Raw genomic sequence first — 18,932 nt, forward strand, 5'->3', positions numbered from 1 at the left:
CACACACATTCTGGACCTCTGAATACTGGAAAAAAGAAGATCCAACATTTGAACTTCCACTTTCCTATTGGAGTTCACCAAAAGGTCATCAGACTTTCTATAGAATTTTAACTATTTCAATGGCCTTTTGAACTAGAATCTTGAAATATGGTACTCTCGTTCATTATGGGCCACTGATTTCAGGAAAAATTCCAAATCTGAACTTTGAGCTTTCTATCACAACCCTTAGAAATGAAAGTGACGGAACTGACAGCGAGTGGGGAAAAATCTTGTGAGGCCTGCACTTTGGAAATGGCTCCATTGGGCTTATAGTTAGCAAGGAAGTATCTAGGGATTTTGTCTCATTTTTAACTATCATACATCTGGAAGGATCAACTGTCCAGGTAGCCTACTTTAATGCCTTGAGGACTGTTCCACTTTAGTCAGATGGGACTCCCATCCTAGCTGTACACTACTACATCCTATAGCACAGGGGTAGGCAACCTATGGCATGGGTGCCAAAGGCGGCACGTGAGCTGATTTTTCAGTGGCACTCACACTGCCCAGGTCCTGGCCACCGGTCCGGAGGGCTCTGCATTTTAATTTAATTTTAAATGAAGCTTCTTAAACATTTAAAAAACCTTATTTACTTTACATACAACAATAGTTTAGTTATATATTATAGACTTATAGAAAGAGATCTTCTAAAAATGTTTAAATGTATTACTGGCACGTGAAACCTTAAATTAGAGTGAATAAATGAAGACTTGGCACACCACTTCTGAAAGGTTGCCAACCCCTGCATAGCATATTGGCTGGGTGGCTGAAGAACCTAGTCCATCAAGTTCTGGAAAACCACAGACACTCCATTCAGCCCCAAAAGGCCTGGTATGAAAATGAAATAAACCTTAGGGTATGGATAATGTTGTTTTATTTGTGATTCTAATTTTTGTGGAATACTTTTTTGTTAGCTCTACAGCAATGAAATATATGTTTCCTCCTAGCCAGTCTAGCAAATCATTCTCCTTGCATATAGGGAAATGTAGGATCCTCCCCTGTGGAATCAATAGGTCTGAATCCCTACTACTTTGCATCTTATAGTGTCATTACATCTGTGCAATCTGGATGTAAAACAGTACCATGTTAGCACAGTAACATTTTACACACAGTTTGCACAGGTGTAAATGTCATCACATACGGCAGGCATGGGGAACCTACAGCCCGTGGGCCAGATCCGACCCATTGCTTACTTCCATCTGGCCCTGCCTAACCCTCCCCACCCTGCGCTCCAGCCAGGAAGTGGGGTCTGGGGCTTGCCCGGCTCTCCAGCTGGGGAGCAGGGTCGGGAGCTCTCCCCACTCCGCCCGGCGCTCCAGCTAGGAAGTGGGGTCAGGAGCTCGCCCCGCTCCGCCCACCTGGTGCTCCAGCTGGGGAGCAGGGTTCGGGGCTTGCCCTGCTCTGACCATCTAGCACTCCAGCCAAGGGGCAGGGGTTGGGGGGCAGGGGTGTGCCCGCCCACAAGCCCGTGCCCTGATCCCGCTCCCTGGCTGGAGCGCCAGGTGGGTTGAGTGGGGCAAGCCCCCGCACCCTGATCCTGTTCCCCACCAGGAACGCCGGGCAGGGGGTCAGAGTGAGTGGGGGTGTGGGGGCCCCACAATTGGCTGGGGCTCCTGGGCACATCCCCTTGGCCCAGTGGCTAATCCGCCACTGGGAGTAGGGTGGGTGAGCGAACGGCCCAGCGGTGGCAGAGGAATACTCAGAAAGGGTAGGCCTGCCGCTTGGGGAACCAGGCCTGGTGTTGCATCGCAGGCGTATATGAACAAAGTTCTTCAGTCAGTTTGATTGGCAGCAAAGGTCATTTATTTCTCTCCAGCATACATCTTTATACTCTTGCAGCAGGCAAGCAAGCAGTTGCTAATTGGTTAACAAGGTACACACACCCGCAGCTATGACTTCATAAACTAGCCAAGGCCAACTTCTCAAAACAAAGCTCAAAGCCTAATTAACCCATCTTAAAAACCTAAACATTCTAGCTTCCCACAATACCAGCTGCCAGCTAGCAAAATATTTCCCAACACCTCCCCCCTCTACCCAAAATCAAAAAAGGAGGGAAAGAAAAAAAGGAATAAAAACATTAGCAAAACATTTTCAACTTATAGCATCACATTACTACAATCTATTACACAGCAAAACTAAAAGCAAATTTAAACACCAGCTGCCTAACTAAACCGTAACAATATCTTCCGCAATGCCCTACTTTTACCTATACATCCTTCCTCCAGGTCCAGGAGGGTTCTGCCAATATGCAAACACCCACAAAGCAGGTTTCCAATAAGGGCTTCCACTGCAGCAACATCAAACAAAACAAACATAAATACACAAAAATCAAACACATAAATGGTGTAAATTCTACAGGATTCCCCCCTTCTCTATAGCACACCAACTTGTGGCAAACTTCTATTACCAAATCATCCCTCAGATGTCAGGCGATCAAACTGACACTGAGTAGAAAAACACAACATAAACCACATAAAACGCAAAAGACAATTCTGGCCAGAAAAACAAACAAACACCACAAAACAAAACTACCCCTACTGGGCAAGCAATCAGTACATACAATATACAAATACCCTTAATACCATCAGGCAAAAAAAAGAAAAATTACATCATCAATTAAATCATTTACAGTAATACAATTGCATCCTAACTTACTTCTGAATACAAAGCCATTCACAGCTTAAGGGTTCTTACTATTAACTTCTACTTTTAAACACAAAAAAAATCACCACTTATATGCCCGTAGCCTAATACAATTACAATTACATAGCACAATATACATTCTTCAGCTAATGCAACAAAATTATTCATAGCCAAACAATTACAAACTAATTTCTTTGCCTACATGTATTTACAAAAATTTCAAAACACCAAAAACTTTTCTCTCAGCATTTTTACAAAATTCAGCTATTATTCCCTTTAGCAACCACAGAGTTAACTTTTTACTCTGCCTAACATTACTCGCTTGTAGTTAATTACCTTTTCTATCAACTACACCCTCAAAGTTATCAACCAGTTTTCCAAGCTTGTTGTCTGTTGCCCGCCGCCTGGGCCCGATCCTTTTTTCCTCTTCAAGTTCTCTATCTATTGCGTGCCTGCCTGGGCCCGATCCAAAGCACTTTACATAAAGGTATTTTGGGTCACATAAATTCAAAGCCATTCTCCCAAATTACCTAAATTTATGCCTAAATAACACCATAAACTCCCCCCCCCTTTGAGAATACTCAACAAACCTTTTGGCTGAGTTTTCTCAAACTTTAAAAACAAAAAACAATTAGGCTCTAAAAAACAGGGGTAGTAATGGGGGGGTAATACCATTTACAATCCAATTAGGGAGGGCAATACATGCTAAAAAAATTCCACAACACAGGCGCAGCCTGTAAAATAAATCCCAAAATCCAATCAATACCACATTTTAGTCCCAAATTTCTTCCTGCCAGTGTGCAATTCTTTGCTTCTTTACCAGGGTCAGTTCTCAATGTCTTTTTAGTCAGGAATTTCTAGACATTGGCAATATCAATGATGTGAGTGTTTTTTCTTCTGTTCCACCACCATCGTGGTTCAAGTTCAAATTATCAGGACACCATCCTATACATTCAGGCAAAGCAAAAATTATTTCAATCAATTAAATCAATCAGGGAGGATCAAACAAACGGGATCCTGGCACAGCTAACAAGCAGTTGTTCTCCAGGGGCTCAGGGTGTGTACATCTTGTTGCTTTCTCAGTCATTCCATCCACCATTGCAGCAGTCATCTCTAATACTGACACTGTTGCAGTTTCTTCAGTCCTACTGTTTGCAGCCTCAAATCCTGAATGAGCAGTGGTAATATCTTGGACTAGTTCAGGAAATAGTTTTCCAGGCACTGCTTCTAAAGGCTTTAAAGTTTCAGCTGAGGTTTCCATAGATGTTACAGTTTCTGCAATGATTTGTTCTTCAATTGCTGCAGCTGTAACAGGCACAAATGTTTTTTGAGCCCCAGAGCTTTCAGTACTAAAAATGGGTGAGCCAGTATCTGCCAGCTGCACAGCTAAATTCTCTTGCTCCTCTTCGTCTCCCTTTCTACACACAGGCAGTTCTTGAGGACACATGGCGCTCTGTAGAGGGGCCCCATTTACAACTGCCCCTGGGCATTCTGATACTAGGTTAGATGGCGCATCTCCTACATCATTCTGCATGGGGGCCTCAGCTGCAACCGCTTCAGTGGGCTCTGATTCCAAGGTAAACACAGTATCTTCTACCTCTGTCGTCACAGGTGCCTCAGTTACCCCACTCTGCATTGTATCCCCCATAAGAGCTTCCTGAGTGATCTGCCGCCCATCGGATCCCTGAAGCCGAGCAGTTTGGGTGGGCTTGCGCAAAGTGATGTCCATAGCAAAGGCAGTTTGGGGAGGGCTAGTGAATCCAAACCCTCGAGACCCGCGGTCAATCGGGGTCGATCGGGGCACACATCCCTTGAAAGGTATTAACTGAGCAAGACGTGTACCAGCAGTTATAGTCACAGGGGGACAAAGGCATTATCCCAATATTCCCGTATAATCGGCATCAATAAGGCCAGGCAAAACAAAAATACCTTGTTTTGATGTTGCGATCAAAAGGGCACTCAGTCCAAATCCTAATGGACCCTCGGTGTTTGAAGGAAGAACTTGAACCTCGTCAGTCTGTAAAACTACATCTGTCGCTGTGGCCAAATCCACTCCGGCACTGCCACGGGTTGCTCCGGTGAGGTGTTCCAGGCAGCCGGGTTGCTGGTTGGAGGCACTTGTCGGCGCTCCTCCGAGGCGCTCCGTGATCCAGTGGTGTTCCATCCTTCTGCGCCAGTTGCAGCTTCAGGTAACACATCAGAGGCCCGCTGCTCATTTTGCATAGGGCAGTCGAAATGCCGGGTTTGCTGTCGCCCGAGCAGGGGTTGTAATGCGCCAGTGCAGAGGCCTGTGCCTTAGCATGAATTGCTGCCTTATCCGTCTCCTCAAGCATAGCGGCCCTACCACATGCCTCAATCATTTCCATCAGGTCGCAGTCTTGGGCAAGGTGGCTAATAGCAAGTGGGATTTGCATTCTGGGTTGCAAGATCAAGTCCAACTGCAGTTCTGGCCTCTGGCGTCAGATTAGGAGATCTATCAATAGCCTCTCGGCGATCCAAAAAGGTGGAATACGGTTCCGATGGGCCTTGCATAATTTTAGCGTAGGGAGGGCTCGGCTTTCCCATCTGGGGCACCGCTTTAAAGGCAGCCAAAGCCAGTTCCTGCGATTGCTGCAGGATCCGGGGATCGAGGATCATCATCTAAATCCAAATTGCGGACAAGAGCCAAATCAACTCTCTTAGCCCAATCATCTTTCCACAACAATTTCTGTGTAGGTGTAAGAAGCATGTCAGCTAGCTTAATCGCATCATACGGACACATTGCTTGGCCAGCAAATACCTGTTCAATGATAGACTGTACATACGGATTATCTAGTCCATAAGCCATGATCGATTTCTGTGCCTCACGGATCAACTTCCAGTCCTATGATTAGGGTGTTGAGGTCTGGCGTAATCACCGGAAAGGCCTCAGGTGTTAGACCTTCAAGGATGGCTTCTCTTAAAACCCCATGCCAGCGCTGTACGGATCCGGAGGGTCCCCAGTTGAAGGGTCCCTGAGGCCAGGCGGGCGGAAGGGCGAGTCGGATGGCGATGATCCAGGTGGAGAACCGTGCAACTGGTCCAACTTGTCACACATATGCTGCAGCGGTCGACCCTGGCGCTCCATCTCCTTATAGAAGGCATCAGACTGAGTAAACTGAGTAAACGTAGTCAAAGCGGGATATGGCTTTGATGGCACATGTTCAGGTCCCGTGGACACGGCATGGCTTTGGAGGCGCAAGGCTGTCTCCATAGGCGCAGGATCAATCAACATCATCCAGCTCAGAAAGGGCCACCTGCACTCCTGCCTCGGCCACGAGTTTCTACTATCTCCTTCGCCTTATTCCATACTGGACTCAGGAGAAGGCCTCCCAAACAGTTTTATCAAAAATTGTACTTGGTTGAACAGAAAGTCCATCAAACATTCATGCACCGTCCTTTCTTCCGCTGATGCAGTGGTTCCCATATTAGCTGCTCACCTCTGGGCTGGCTCCTTTCAGTTCAGGCCACCAACACTGTCCTCATTCAATCTCACCATTTGTTGCATATGAACAAAGTTCTTCAGTCAGTTTGATTGGCAGCAAAGGTCATTTATTTCTCTCCAGCATACATCTTTATACTCTTGCAGCAGGCAAGCAGCCAACTTCTCAAAACAAAGCTCAAAGCCTAATTAACCCATCTTAAAAACCTAAACATTCTAGCTTCCCACAATACCAGCTGCCAGCTAGCAAAATATTTCCCAACAGCCTGGCATGGGACAGTGGGATGGGAGCCACTGCTGCTGGAGAGCGGCGTTTCCTCTCAGAGCTGAGTGCGTGCCTGGGGCCCTCCAATTGGCTGGTGCACCTGGGTCCATCACCCCCACAAGGCCAGCTGGAGGGGGCGGGGGAGAAGCGGCGCCAATCCATCCTGCCCCTGCCATGCCACCCCGTCATTGCCCGCCCACCCACCCGAAGTCGGGGCCCATCCAACTGTCCTGTCCTGGCTATGCCACTGGGCCACCTACCCCGGAGCAGGGAGAGGACAGCTCCTCTCTGTCCAGTTCTGGGGAGGAGCCCCCCCCCGACCTTCCTGGGCTTCCTGCACTTGGCTCTGGGCCCCCCAGAAATATACTGACAAACCATGGGGAATTCAGAGAAGAGCCATACAACAACACCTGGAGATGGTAGGGATGATTTATGGCAAGAACGGCATCACAGTGTCTGATCCAAAGACCAGGGTAGTCAATGGCATATGTTTTGGATCAGACCCTTGCTTTTTATTTGTAATTTATTTTTTTCTGTGGGTCAATAGCCCCTGATAGAAAAAAGGCTCCTCACCCCTGACATAGTGCACAAGGCAGAAGAGAATCAGGTCCAATGTCATAGTATTTTTCCATAGTGGTGATGTACTGAAGGCCTTATCTACACACTAAGTTGCACCAGTTAATCTAAAGGTGTTTTTAAACTGATGTAGTTAAACCAATACCGGTGTCAAGGACTGCTGCTCTTTGGCAGACCCTTCTTTCCATATGCATTCTTTTCCTCCTTCCCTTCCTGCATCCTTGATATTCCTCTCACTCAGCCCACCCCATCAGGCAGCAATCAATTGTGCATTGTGCTACCACCTGCCGCTATGCCTCTGATTCACGGCTCTGTCTCAGCTCCCTCTGACTGCAGGGACTAGACCCCCTGGATCTTGCTTAATCATCCTCTGCATGGTGCTTGCAGCTACCATTTCAAGGCAGATGAAACAATAATATATACTGATAAAAGATAATGAATCAGTTCTTACCCAAAGCAGACAAAGTTTATAAAAAAAAAAAAAGTTCAGATCAATTGACTTTTAACAACTCTTGTTCTTGAGTTGGCAGTAACTATCAGTTCATGATTTTCTAACTGCTATCTTTAGCAGGTGGGACAAAATGGGTGAACTAATATATTTTAACGAGGAGTCCTTGTGGCACCTTAAAGACTAACAAATTTATTTGGGCATAAGCTTCCGTGGGCAAGTGATGCTGCTTTTCCACAATTTCAGCCCATCCATCAGTGGAAGTACTGTAGGTAGAAGTCCAGTCTGTTGCTTTGACCATCAGGAGGAGTCCATGCAGAATCCTTCTTCTTGTAGTGTTGGTAGGAAGGTTTCTGTGGGTTAGTGGGCTGTTCAGTGGTGTGGTAGAAATATTCCTTGAGTCGGAGACAGTGAAAATAGGATTCCAGGTCACCGCAGAACTACATCATGTTCATGGGGATGGTGAGGCAGAAGGAGAGGCCCCAAGATAGGACAGATTCTTCTGCTGGGCTAAGAGTATAACTGGATAGATTAACAATATTGTTGGGTGAGTTAAGGGTACCACTGTTGAGGCCCCTTGTGGCATGTAGGCATTTAAATAGTTTAGTGTCTTTTTTCCTCTGTAAAGAAGCAAAGTGTGTGTTGTAAATGGCTTGTTTAGTTTTTGTAAAGTCCAGCCATGAGGAATTTTGTGTGGAAGGTTGTTTTTTTTATGAGAGTCTCCAGTTTTGAGAGCTCATTCTTGATCTTCTTCTTGACACCATCAAATTAGGCCTGAATAAAAACTGGGAGTGGCTGAGTCACTACAAAAAGTAATTTTCCCTCTGTTGATACTCACACCTTCTTGCCAACTGTTGGGAATGGGCCACATCGACCCTGACTGAATTAGCCTCGTTAGCACTGACCTCCCCCCCCCCCCCACTCAGTAAGGCAACTCCCATCTTTTCATGCGCTGTATATTTATACCTGCCTACTGTATTTTCACTCCATGCATCCAATGAATTGAGTTGTAGCCCATGAAAGCATATGCCCAAATAAATTTGTTAGTCTCTAAGGTGCCACAAAGACTCCACATTGTTTCTGCTGATACAGTAACACAGCTACCTCTCTGAAACCTGTAACATATTTTATTGGACCAACTCCTGTTGGTGAGAGAGAGACAAGCTTGCCTCCCTCACCAACTGAAGTTAGTCCAGTAAAAGATATTACATCACTCTTCCCTCCCCCAGTCTTGCTAATATCCTGGGACCGACATGGCTTCAACACTACATACATCTTTAACAGACGGCTATTGTCCCTGGAGGCTTCCTGCTGGCAGTCCAATTACATATTGGCCATGAAGATTTCACACTCTATTAGGGAAAAATGGGTAATTAAGTAATCAAACTCTATGAGTTGTCTAAAATATACAGAGAGTTGTGAAAGGCATAATTAGATATTTCTACTGTCATGTATATTTTAGTGACCAGTGTGTTCTTGCCTGAGTCCTCAGGGACAGACAAAACAGAAGGAGTCAGGGGTTTGTGCATGAGTCTCTAGAGGCTCTTTATGTGCCATGCCAGAGAAGGCTTTGAATGCCACTCTTGGACACACATTCCAGAGTATGCCAAGCTCCAGCTCTGATTAGGAGATTGTTTGTGCCAAAGTCCACAAATCGGCCTTAACGATGCACGTCATAGGGTTGCACAGAGTGTAAGTGTGGGTAGAATCCAGCCCCATGAAACTATAGTGCAGTTTTCATTCCTTAACAATGGGAACTTTTGTGTTTTGTAGACCAATTATTTAATGAGTCATGAGAAAAATTCCATTGCATTTCAGCCCTCTTTTTGATCACTTGCAAGTAGGTAGCATTCTCATTAGTGATTATTTGTGTCTTTGCTATTAAAACACCTATCTTCTGATGTTATCAGTATCAAACGTGTAAGGGAAATCACAGAACTATCATTTTGGTAATGATCTTATTTTGCTTACTCATCTTGAAAAAGACACTGCCTGGTACAAAGATAATTTCTTCAGTGTAGGCACTGATAGCCTGTCCTCAAGTGCTCCAAGTTCCACCACTCATAGAGAACGAGCCAGATTCATCCCTCTTGTAATTCCACTGAAACCAATGGAATTACACCAGGGATTAATCTTGCCCACTGTTATGATTTAATATATTACTGAAGTAATAAAATAGTATGTGATCATGTAATTAACGATAAGCAGCAAAGAGTCCTGTGGTACCTTATAGACTAACAGACGTATTGGAGCATGAGTTTTCGCGGGTGAATACCCACTTCGTCGGATGCATGTAGTGGAAATTTCCAAGGGCAGGTATATATATGCAAGCAAGAAGCAGGCTTGAGATAACGAGGTTAGTTCAATCAGGGAGGAAGCTGGAGGCATGAAGGTAGGCATAGCGGTCGGTAGGTTTTCGGTATACCGACCGCTATGCCTACCTTCATGCCTCCAGCTTCCAGCTTCCATCCCAGACACACTACAAGATCCATTGTCTACAGCCAAGCACTGAGGTACAACCGTATCTGCTCTAACCCCGCAGACAGAGACCAACACCTAGAAAATCTCCACCAAGCATTCTCAAAACTACAGTACCCGCACGAGGAAATAAGGAAACAGATCAACAGAGCCAGACGTGTACCCAGAAGCCTCCTACTGCAAGACAAACCCAAGAAAGAAACCAACAGGACTCCACTGGCCATCACATACAGTCCCCAGCTAAAGCCCCTCCAACGCATCATCAGGGATCTACAACCCATCCTGGACAATGATCCCACACTTTCACAGGCCTTGGGTGGCAGGCCAGTCCTCGCCCACAGACAACCTGCCAACCTGAAGCATATTCTCACCAGTAACTGCACACCGCACCATAGTAACTCTAGCTCAGGAACCAATCCATGCAACAAACCTCGATGCCAACTCTGCCCACATATCTACACCAGCAACACCATCACAGGACCTAACCAGATCAGCCACACCATCACCGGTTCATTCACCTGCACGTCCACCAATGTAATATATGCCATCATATGCCACCAATGCCCTTCTGCTATGTACATCGGCCAAACTGGACAGTCTCTAAGGAAAAGGATCAATGGACACAAATCAGATATTAGGAATGGCAATATACAAAAACCTGTAGGAGAACACTTCAACCTCCCTGGACACACAATAGCAGATCTTAAGGTGGCCATCCTCCAGCAAAAAAACTTTAGGACCAGACTTCTAAGAGAAACTGCTGAGCTTCAGTTCATTTGCAAATTTGACACCATCAGTTTAGGATTAAACAAAGACTGTGAATGGCTTGCCAACTACAGAACCAGTTTCTCCTCCCTTGGTTTTCACACCTCAACTGCTAGAACAGGGCCTCATCCTCCCTGACTGATCTAACCTCGTTATCTCTAGCTTGTTTCTTGCTTGCTTATATTTACCTGCCCCTGGAAATTTCCACTCTTGCATCCGACGAAGTGGGCATTCACCCACGAAAGCTCATGCTGCAAAACATCTGTTAGTCTATAAGGTGCCACAGGATTCTTTGCTGCTTTTACAGAACCAGACTAACACGGCTACCTCTCTGATACTTGAAGCTCAGTAGTTTCTCTTTGAAGTCTGGTCCTGAAGTTTTTTTGCTGCAGGATGGCTACTTTTAATTAAAGGTAATTAAAGATAGTATTGTAATGCATAGAGGCCGGGGGTGGTAGTGGTGAATTACAGTTGGTTATGTACCGCACTTTGCAACCATAACAATTTTAATGTGGTTTTTGTGTAGAGTATTTCCTAGGTTTTTAAAAAAGCAAACTAAAAAAAAACAAAATTCCATCACATGGAATCATACTGACACCCATTTGGGTCATCAGCAGCATAGGGACCTTTATATACACAGCACAGACCTCAGTCATGTGAGCTAACAGAGTAACTGATAATGGTTCCCTGTGGACCTGCCACAACTGCTTTTTAAAATGGGAAGTGTTAGGCAATCTTAAGTTAGGCATTACTACATGCATAACCCATAATACAGTAATAATAAGTTAAAATATCTAGCGCTTTTCACCTGTAGATCTCAAAGCGCATTAAAAACAAAGTCACTATTATTGGCAGTGGTCAAGGTTGAAGGGATTCGGAATGTGAGACAGAACAAAACAGATGCTTGAAGGCTAAAAATAAACAAAACACTAAGTCAGTATGTATTTTTGTGCTGATCAGTTATTGCTGCACAGCACTATAGTCAGCAGAGTGCTAAAATGCCATAAAATAAAGGGGTGTAAGGCTAATGGCACAATACATTTCAAAGTTATTTTCTTCATTTTTGACTCTCTTTTGCCCTTGTCTCTAACATACAAACCCTTCAATTTCTTCAAACACATATAAGAATAATACAGATTAATAAAAATAATAAGTCCTGATCCTGCAACCAATAAACAAATCATCTTTTCTCATAAGAGGAACTCCTCTGAGATTGCAGGATTGGAACCTATCCCTGTAAAATATTTTTATAGGTATAGGGCCTTAAAGAGCTCTTGTATGTTCTCTTATTAAATGAATAGATTACATGTTTAGATTCCTAATGGATAGATTCCTAATTTTCCATTCAGACTGAAATGTGTCTAGTATTTCTAATTATTTTGCTTAAATCAAAATGCCCAGCCATATACTGGTATGGAGGGAGGGTTTTTCCTCTATTTTATCAGCATTTACAAATACTCACACAAGCAGAGCTTATTCAAGTAGTCCCCTAAGCGTCAAAAAGATTACTGATATGAGTAAGGATTACTTGCATAATTAAGTATCAGAGGGGTAGCCGTGTTAGTCTGGTTCTGTAGAAGCAGCAAAGAATCCTGTGGCACCTTATAGACTAACAGAAGGTGCCACAGGATTCTTTGCTGCTTTTGCAAAATTAAGAGTCACACAATTGGGCCCATGATCTGGAGAAACATCTTTTATCTTCATTAGATGAAGTAAATCTGTTTAAGTAATATACATGAAACATTAGTTTGCATCTCAACTGAAAGGCAAGATGAACTCAGGACAGGAAGATCTTAGCATGTTGTCTATAGGTCAGCATCCTCAAAGTGTATCCCAGAATTCTGTCTGCCACCCTCATGCTGTTGCTACGGCTGCAAATCTGCCTTCTGTTGTTTTTGTCCCTGTTACTGGGGGACCGATGCTTCTAAATCCTCTGCTGCAGGTGCAGTCATATAATCTGGCATCACTCTGGAGACAAAAATGCTTCTCTGATGCAAGAGGAGAAAAGCGAGATAGTATAGTGATGACATCCTGATAAGATACTTAGGTAGAAAAAAAAAAACATGTACCAAAAGAAACAGTGTGGAAGGTCACCTAATACTAAACCTTCCTTTATGGAATAGATATATTGTACGCAAGGAAGGAGAAAATAAATGTGTGTGGATCAGGGCCGGCTCCAACTTTTTTGCCACCCCAAGCGGCAAAGAGGAAAAAAAAAAAAGCCGTGCCGCTTCATTTTTTGGCAGCAATTCAGTGGCCAGACTGAGGGACCCGCCACCGAATCGCCACCGAAGACCCGGATGTGCCGTCCCTTTCCATCAGCCACCCCAAGCACCTGCTTCCTGCGCTGGTGCCTGGAGCTGGCCCTGGTGTGGATCAAAATAGTGTCAGTGACACTGACACTCCAGCCATCTAAGGTTAAGAGAATGCAATCACTGAGTGGTAACTAGTATGGATTAGAAAGCAGATGTTGTGCAAAGTAAAATATTATTGATATTCACACGAACTCCAGAAGTGTCCAAACCACTGTTTTTCCCCCAGGAATCTTTACAAAGAGGCATGGGGTTGGGAGAACTTTTGTTTAAAAAGTGTCATTTGCCCATCAGATTTTGATAATCTTCCTAGCCACTTCTCCTCTGTTCTTATCTCTAACAAGTAATGAACTACATCATTACTGTCTGAACTGACTTTATGGAAACACTCCATGCCAAGGCCTTTACAAGCACTACGCAGCCAGCCTAGCCTGCTCCCTTCTCTTATACTATATGACAACTATGCTCATTGGAAAGGCAATGCGATCACAATGAGTGTGCAGGGTAATAAGTATAAAGACTATACAGATAAATCCCAGTTATCTGAAATTTGGCTTTCCCCTAAATCCAAATTTATTTATGAACTGAAATGCCAATTGTCCAAAACCTCAGTGTTTTGGATGTCTCCTCAGACATCTAGACAATCAGAGCTTACCTGTGGTACATCCATGTAGTATAATTTTTATTGCGTTATATGGAAAGAAATCATGAACATGTAGTATAAACTGAGCATGACTTTGGAAGTGCAGCAGTTTTGTGCTAGCAGAATATTGATTTCCCATAATTTAACCAAAAGACATTCATATAGTCTTATTTAAATTAACTCAGAAGCGGAAAAGTTCAGAGTGTAAGTGAAGGAAGAACAGTACCCACAGTTTTTAAAATCACAGCAAAGAACTATAGACTCAAAAATAATTAATCAAACATTATGAAAACATGGTGTGATATTAGCTTAACATTTTTGCTAAAGTGAAATTACTTTCATTACCTTATGCATTTTAGCAATGTCCAGAGATTTGATAATTCTGCTGAATTGCTGAAGACCAAGCTCCTCCAGTTGAAAAGTGGCCAAATAGCAAATAACTATCAAAAGACACATATATTTAAAATACAATGGGCAATGTGCTACAGAAAGTATTTATATTCATCACACTTTTGGATTTTGACCATGGCTATGGCTGAAACCAAATCACATGACTCACTTTTGGCACTTTCATAATTAATAACTTTGAAATATTTTTTCACTTTTGTCTGCATAACTGGGCTATATAATGATTGCAATTAAAAAGACACCCCTGTTTATCTTATCACAGTAGACTCTCAGATATTATAGTATCAGAGGGGTACCATGTTAGTCTGGATCTGTAAAAAGCAACAGAGAGTCCTGTGGCACCTTTAAGACTAACAGATGTATTGGAGCATAAGCTTTCGTGGGTGAATACCCACTTCACTCACGAAAGCTTATGCTCCAATACACGTTAGTCTTAAAGGTGTCACAGGATTCTCTATTGCTTTTTTCAGATACTATAGTTATTTCCTAATTTGTGCCAGATTCTCAGCTGGTGTAAATCAATATTGCTCCATTGGAATTACACAAGCTGAAGATCTGGTCTTTTAACTACAGAAAAATACAAAACAAACCTGGCGATAGCAGCGGGATAGCCTTCAGACAATTGAAAATTTGCATATTTGGAAGTTTAGAAGCTCTGTAGGGCTAATGCAGAACTCCTAAAGATGTTCTATGCCTCGCAGGAACAGAACTTAAGGCAGGGCAAGGTGCTGGGGAGGAAAGGGACCAAATGGGTCCTGAGTACCACTGGTCAAAAAATTTCGGACAGAATGTTTTTCTATTGGAAATGCTGTTCCTTTGGAACTGAAAATTTTTGTGGGAATGTGTTGCTTTCAATTAAGTTTTGCTCTTGTAAAAGGAAGAAAAGCATTTTGATAAGCTCAACACATTCCATTTAGACTTTTTCAGAATGGGACATTTCAACTTTTCATTTCAATACAACTTTTCATCTTGAAGTTGTATTATTTTACGTAGAATTTTTTAAAAAAAGTTTAAATCTAAATGTAACATTTCAACTGATCCCAAACATTTTTTCCCCAAAAAATATTGTTTCATGTGAAACTGCAGTCCCCACACAGTTCTAGTCCTGAGCAAATAGGGGCCAATGAAGGAAGAGGCAGAGAAGTGTAGAGTTGTCCCCAGAACTGGCAGAAGCTTCTATGGTGTTTCTCTGATCCTGTGAAGCTAAGGAACCCTCGTAGCACATTGATAACCCTGAGGAACATACCAAGCTTTAGTTGATTTGCCTATAGTGCAGTATCTCAGATACCACAGCATGGTAACTTAGTACATCTTGACCAATGTGCTGGAGGCAACTCAGTGTATGGTAACAGAGTTTCAATCCTCCGTTTCAGCATAGCAACGCATTTATGTGGTCTTAGTGGAATATAGATGTATCTTATAAGAGCATTATTAAATTCAAATCTGCTCACATATAGCAACAGCCATGATAAGCAGCTTTGATAATCTAAGTGTCAATGAAGCTTGGCCAGGAGCGTCACAAGCAGCTTAGAAAAATCTAAGCCAATGGCTTTTAGACTCTCAACTTGTTGATAAGGGAAAATATTTAGGGACACCCCCTTACACACGCTTCCCTCTGATTAATGGAGGTCTATGACAGGACGAGTCCTGCCGACCCAATAACAGCAATACTCAGCTTAATGGTAAAATTTGTGTGCTTCAGACACTGAAAAACAGAAGCCTTTTGTTTATGGTGGAGAAGTGTGGATAATTAGGTATCATTTAAAATGTTCTTGGATGTACAATGAATCTAAATCATGATTGTTGAGGTTCACATTTAGCTATTCATTTCCTGAACTTGAAGGTTTTCATAGATTTGTTTAATTTTCTGAGGCCCAGGATGGGTCTCAGACTGTCTCTCTTTTGGGCACTAGGAAATATTTGGAGTAAAATGCCTACCCTTGGTGCAATAGAGGAACCCCTTCTATAGCCCCCTTTGTGGAATGGATCTTATTTCCTCCCATAGAAGTTTCTCATGAGAGGGAGATGGAAGTGAGAAGGTCTGGTGTAAAATGTGATTGAGTAACTGCCTCTGATGGTATCTAGTACCCAGCAATATAAAGTGAACTTGCACCAGGCATCCTAGAAGGTCAAGAGATGTGGTCCAAATTGCATAGATAGAAGTGTGTGGCTCTCAACCGTCTTGCCCACAATGTTGCATAGCCACCAGCAGCAGGACAATATGCAGTCTGTATCATGGACTTTTTGCAGGAGCAATCCTGGAAAGGGTAGAAGATTGGTATCTTCTCTGGGATTGAGTGCTCTGCTACTGCTGAACAGAAGGAGATTGCCTGTGGAACTGAAACAACATATAAAGAATTTTCTTTTCTGAAGCAATGAGGACTGGAAAAGACCTAGAGACTGGGCTTTAACGCTCTTGGTTTTAATTTCTGCAGAACCTTATCCATTTTATCACTAAAATGAGCTGAAGCCTCAAAGTGGAGTTCTTCTATCAGTTTTTGGGACTCTGCAGCAAGGCCTGATGACCATTAATATCTCCTTAGAGCAATGCCAGTGGCTATAGCTCTGGTAATAGTCTGAAGTGTCATAAACTGCCCTCAGCATGTCCTGGGTATGTCTATCTTCAGTGACCAAACTTTGTCGCTTCCCTTGGTTCATCTAATAAGGAGTACTGAATAGGGTTAATGGAGTCCCATAACACATAGTTATATCTGAACATGAGAGTTGGCAGTTTGCCACTTGGCAACCCAGACATGGAAAAGTAAACTTTTCTTCTAATGGAATCTAGTCTACATCCTTCTCTATGTAAAGGGAGCAGTCACGGATGCTCTGTTACTTTTAGATAATTCCTGGGCTGTAGAGATCAGCATGGAATCAGCCAATTGATGTTGTAACAATAGTTGGCCTTCTGAAGGTATAGGATACATACAATCCACCCTTTTTTATACTAGTGGTGAGGGCACAGAATAGAGCCAAATGTCTTCTGCTGGTTTGAATAGTCCTGGGAGATTAGGAAAAGTGACTTGGAATTGCAGACAAAAGACAATGATGTCAAAAAGGATATCAGATGGTGCAGACCCCTCAGTCTGTAACTAAAGGGTATTAGTAATTCTCCCTGTCAGCTCCTGAAATTGCTTTTGTTCATCATGAGGAGAGACAAAGTCCCAGTTTGATCCTCAGGGGACATACCACTGGTATAATACTTGATGGCTGACTACTCCACTTCCTCTGAAGAAGTCTCCTCACCAGGGGCAGCTCTACGAATTCCGCCGCCCCAAGCAGGGCGGTGCGCTGTGCTGCTCACGCTGCGCTGCTCGCGCTGCCGGGCGCCGGTCCCGCGCCTCCGCGGGACCTCCCGCAGACGTGCCGCTGGTCCCGCGCCTACGGTGGAGCTTCCGCAGTCATGCCTGCGGGAGGTCCACATGAGCCGCGGGACCAGCGCACCCGCCGCAGTCATGCCTGCGGGAGGCCCGGTCATCCCGCGGCTCCGTTGGACCTCCCACAGGCATGCCTGCGGGAGGTCCACACGAGCCGCGGGACCAGCGCACCCGCCGCAGTCATGCCTGCGGGAGGCCCGGTCATCCCGCGGCTCCGTTGGACCTCCCACAGGCATGACTGCGGAAGGTCCGCCGGACCCGCCTGCCGCCCTCCAGTTAAAATGCCGCTCCACGCGCGCGCTTGGCGCGCTGGGGTCTGGAGCCGGCCCTGCTCCTCACAGTCATCATACACATGCCACTCTTTTTGGGAAGGCAATGTTGCCAGCACCAACAGCGCTGGTTTTATCTGCGCTGATTGAACCATGGGTATTTTTGAAGGTGGTGGGGCCTGAGATAAGGTCCATACCAGGAAAGCTCTCAGTGCCAAAGAAGGTTCCTCTAGTGCTGGGAGAGGATCAGTGTTGATGTTCTTGATGGTGCTGAAGTCGGTGCTGTAGTGGTTTTGATAGCATAAAGTAAATACTTAAACGCCAGAAAGGTCAAGAAAACTGTACACTGGGACACTACAAGAACCTCTCATTGACTTAGGAGCCTAAGTCTCATTTTTAAAAGTGACTTAAAGCATATTGTAGTCTAAGTCAGTTAAGCATTACAATGCTGAATGGAGCAATGCCTAGTAAGTATCTTTAAAAATCTGGCCTAACTAATAATAAAATAGGCTAACTAGCTCACACAAAAGAGAGAATTCTGTTTAGCTGTCTGTGTCAGTGGTAAAGGATCTCAGGTGGTCATCCTAGCATGTGAGTGCTCCTGTAAGACCCCTCTCTCAGCAGACATGGCTTTGCTATACAATTCTGCAGTGCGATGATAGAAGTGCTAGACCCTGAAAGTGGGACAGCACAGAGGCTGTTGAAGAAAATTTTTAAGTGAAATCTGCACCACCTGGATACTTTATTTTCTTGTAGTGATGGACAGGACCATGTATGTCAACTGTACCATCAGTCTAACTTTCAGCCAAATTCTGCAGTCTTTATTCAGGCAAAACTCCCATCACTGGGAGTTTGGATTGAGAAAGGATTTCAGGATTTGGCCTTTAGGTTGTAAGATCACTGGTCATTGACCAAGTCTTTATATTTTGTACAGCACTGAGCAAAATGATAATGCTTAACATGTAATCTAATCATAACACTTGAACAACTGAAATAATGCATCTTTCTAATGTTCCATAGTTATACTACATTATGTAGCGTAAAAGAATACCTACCCACATAGAGATTGCGCTCAGAAAACAGGCAATGCTTCCCATCCCGAACAAAAAATGCATTGACTACTATGTCCAATAAAGGTTTATATTCAATACATCCAGCTAGAGTCTCCAACACAAATGCTCCATCTGTCACCTTAAGGGTCTAGAGGGATACCAAAATAAATAAATAAATAAATAAAAATGAGTACAGATGA

The 18,932-nt window shown here is 43.9% G+C and overlaps 1 protein-coding gene across 4 annotated transcripts in view; it reads right to left on the reverse strand.

The window, feature by feature from the left end:
• The window catches only part of CFAP99 (cilia and flagella associated protein 99), a 92,247-nt gene that overhangs the window by 52,771 nt on the left and 20,544 nt on the right, over nucleotides 1-18,932 (reverse strand). For 3 of the 4 annotated variants that reach the window (XM_039539490.1, XM_039539488.1, XM_039539489.1), the window contains 2 exons: nucleotides 18,736-18,880; nucleotides 13,972-14,066 (listed from right to left, as the gene is read on the reverse strand). The exons of the other annotated variant lie outside the window; for it this stretch is intronic. In XM_039539490.1, the coding sequence (XP_039395424.1) occupies nucleotides 13,972-14,066; nucleotides 18,736-18,880 (240 nt within the window). The remainder of the gene's footprint in view (nucleotides 1-13,971; nucleotides 14,067-18,735; nucleotides 18,881-18,932) is intronic. 4 annotated transcript variants of the gene reach the window in all.

Source organism: Mauremys reevesii, linkage group 5, assembly GCF_016161935.1.
Source record: "Mauremys reevesii isolate NIE-2019 linkage group 5, ASM1616193v1, whole genome shotgun sequence".
Classification (NCBI taxonomy): Eukaryota; Metazoa; Chordata; order Testudines; family Geoemydidae; genus Mauremys; species Mauremys reevesii.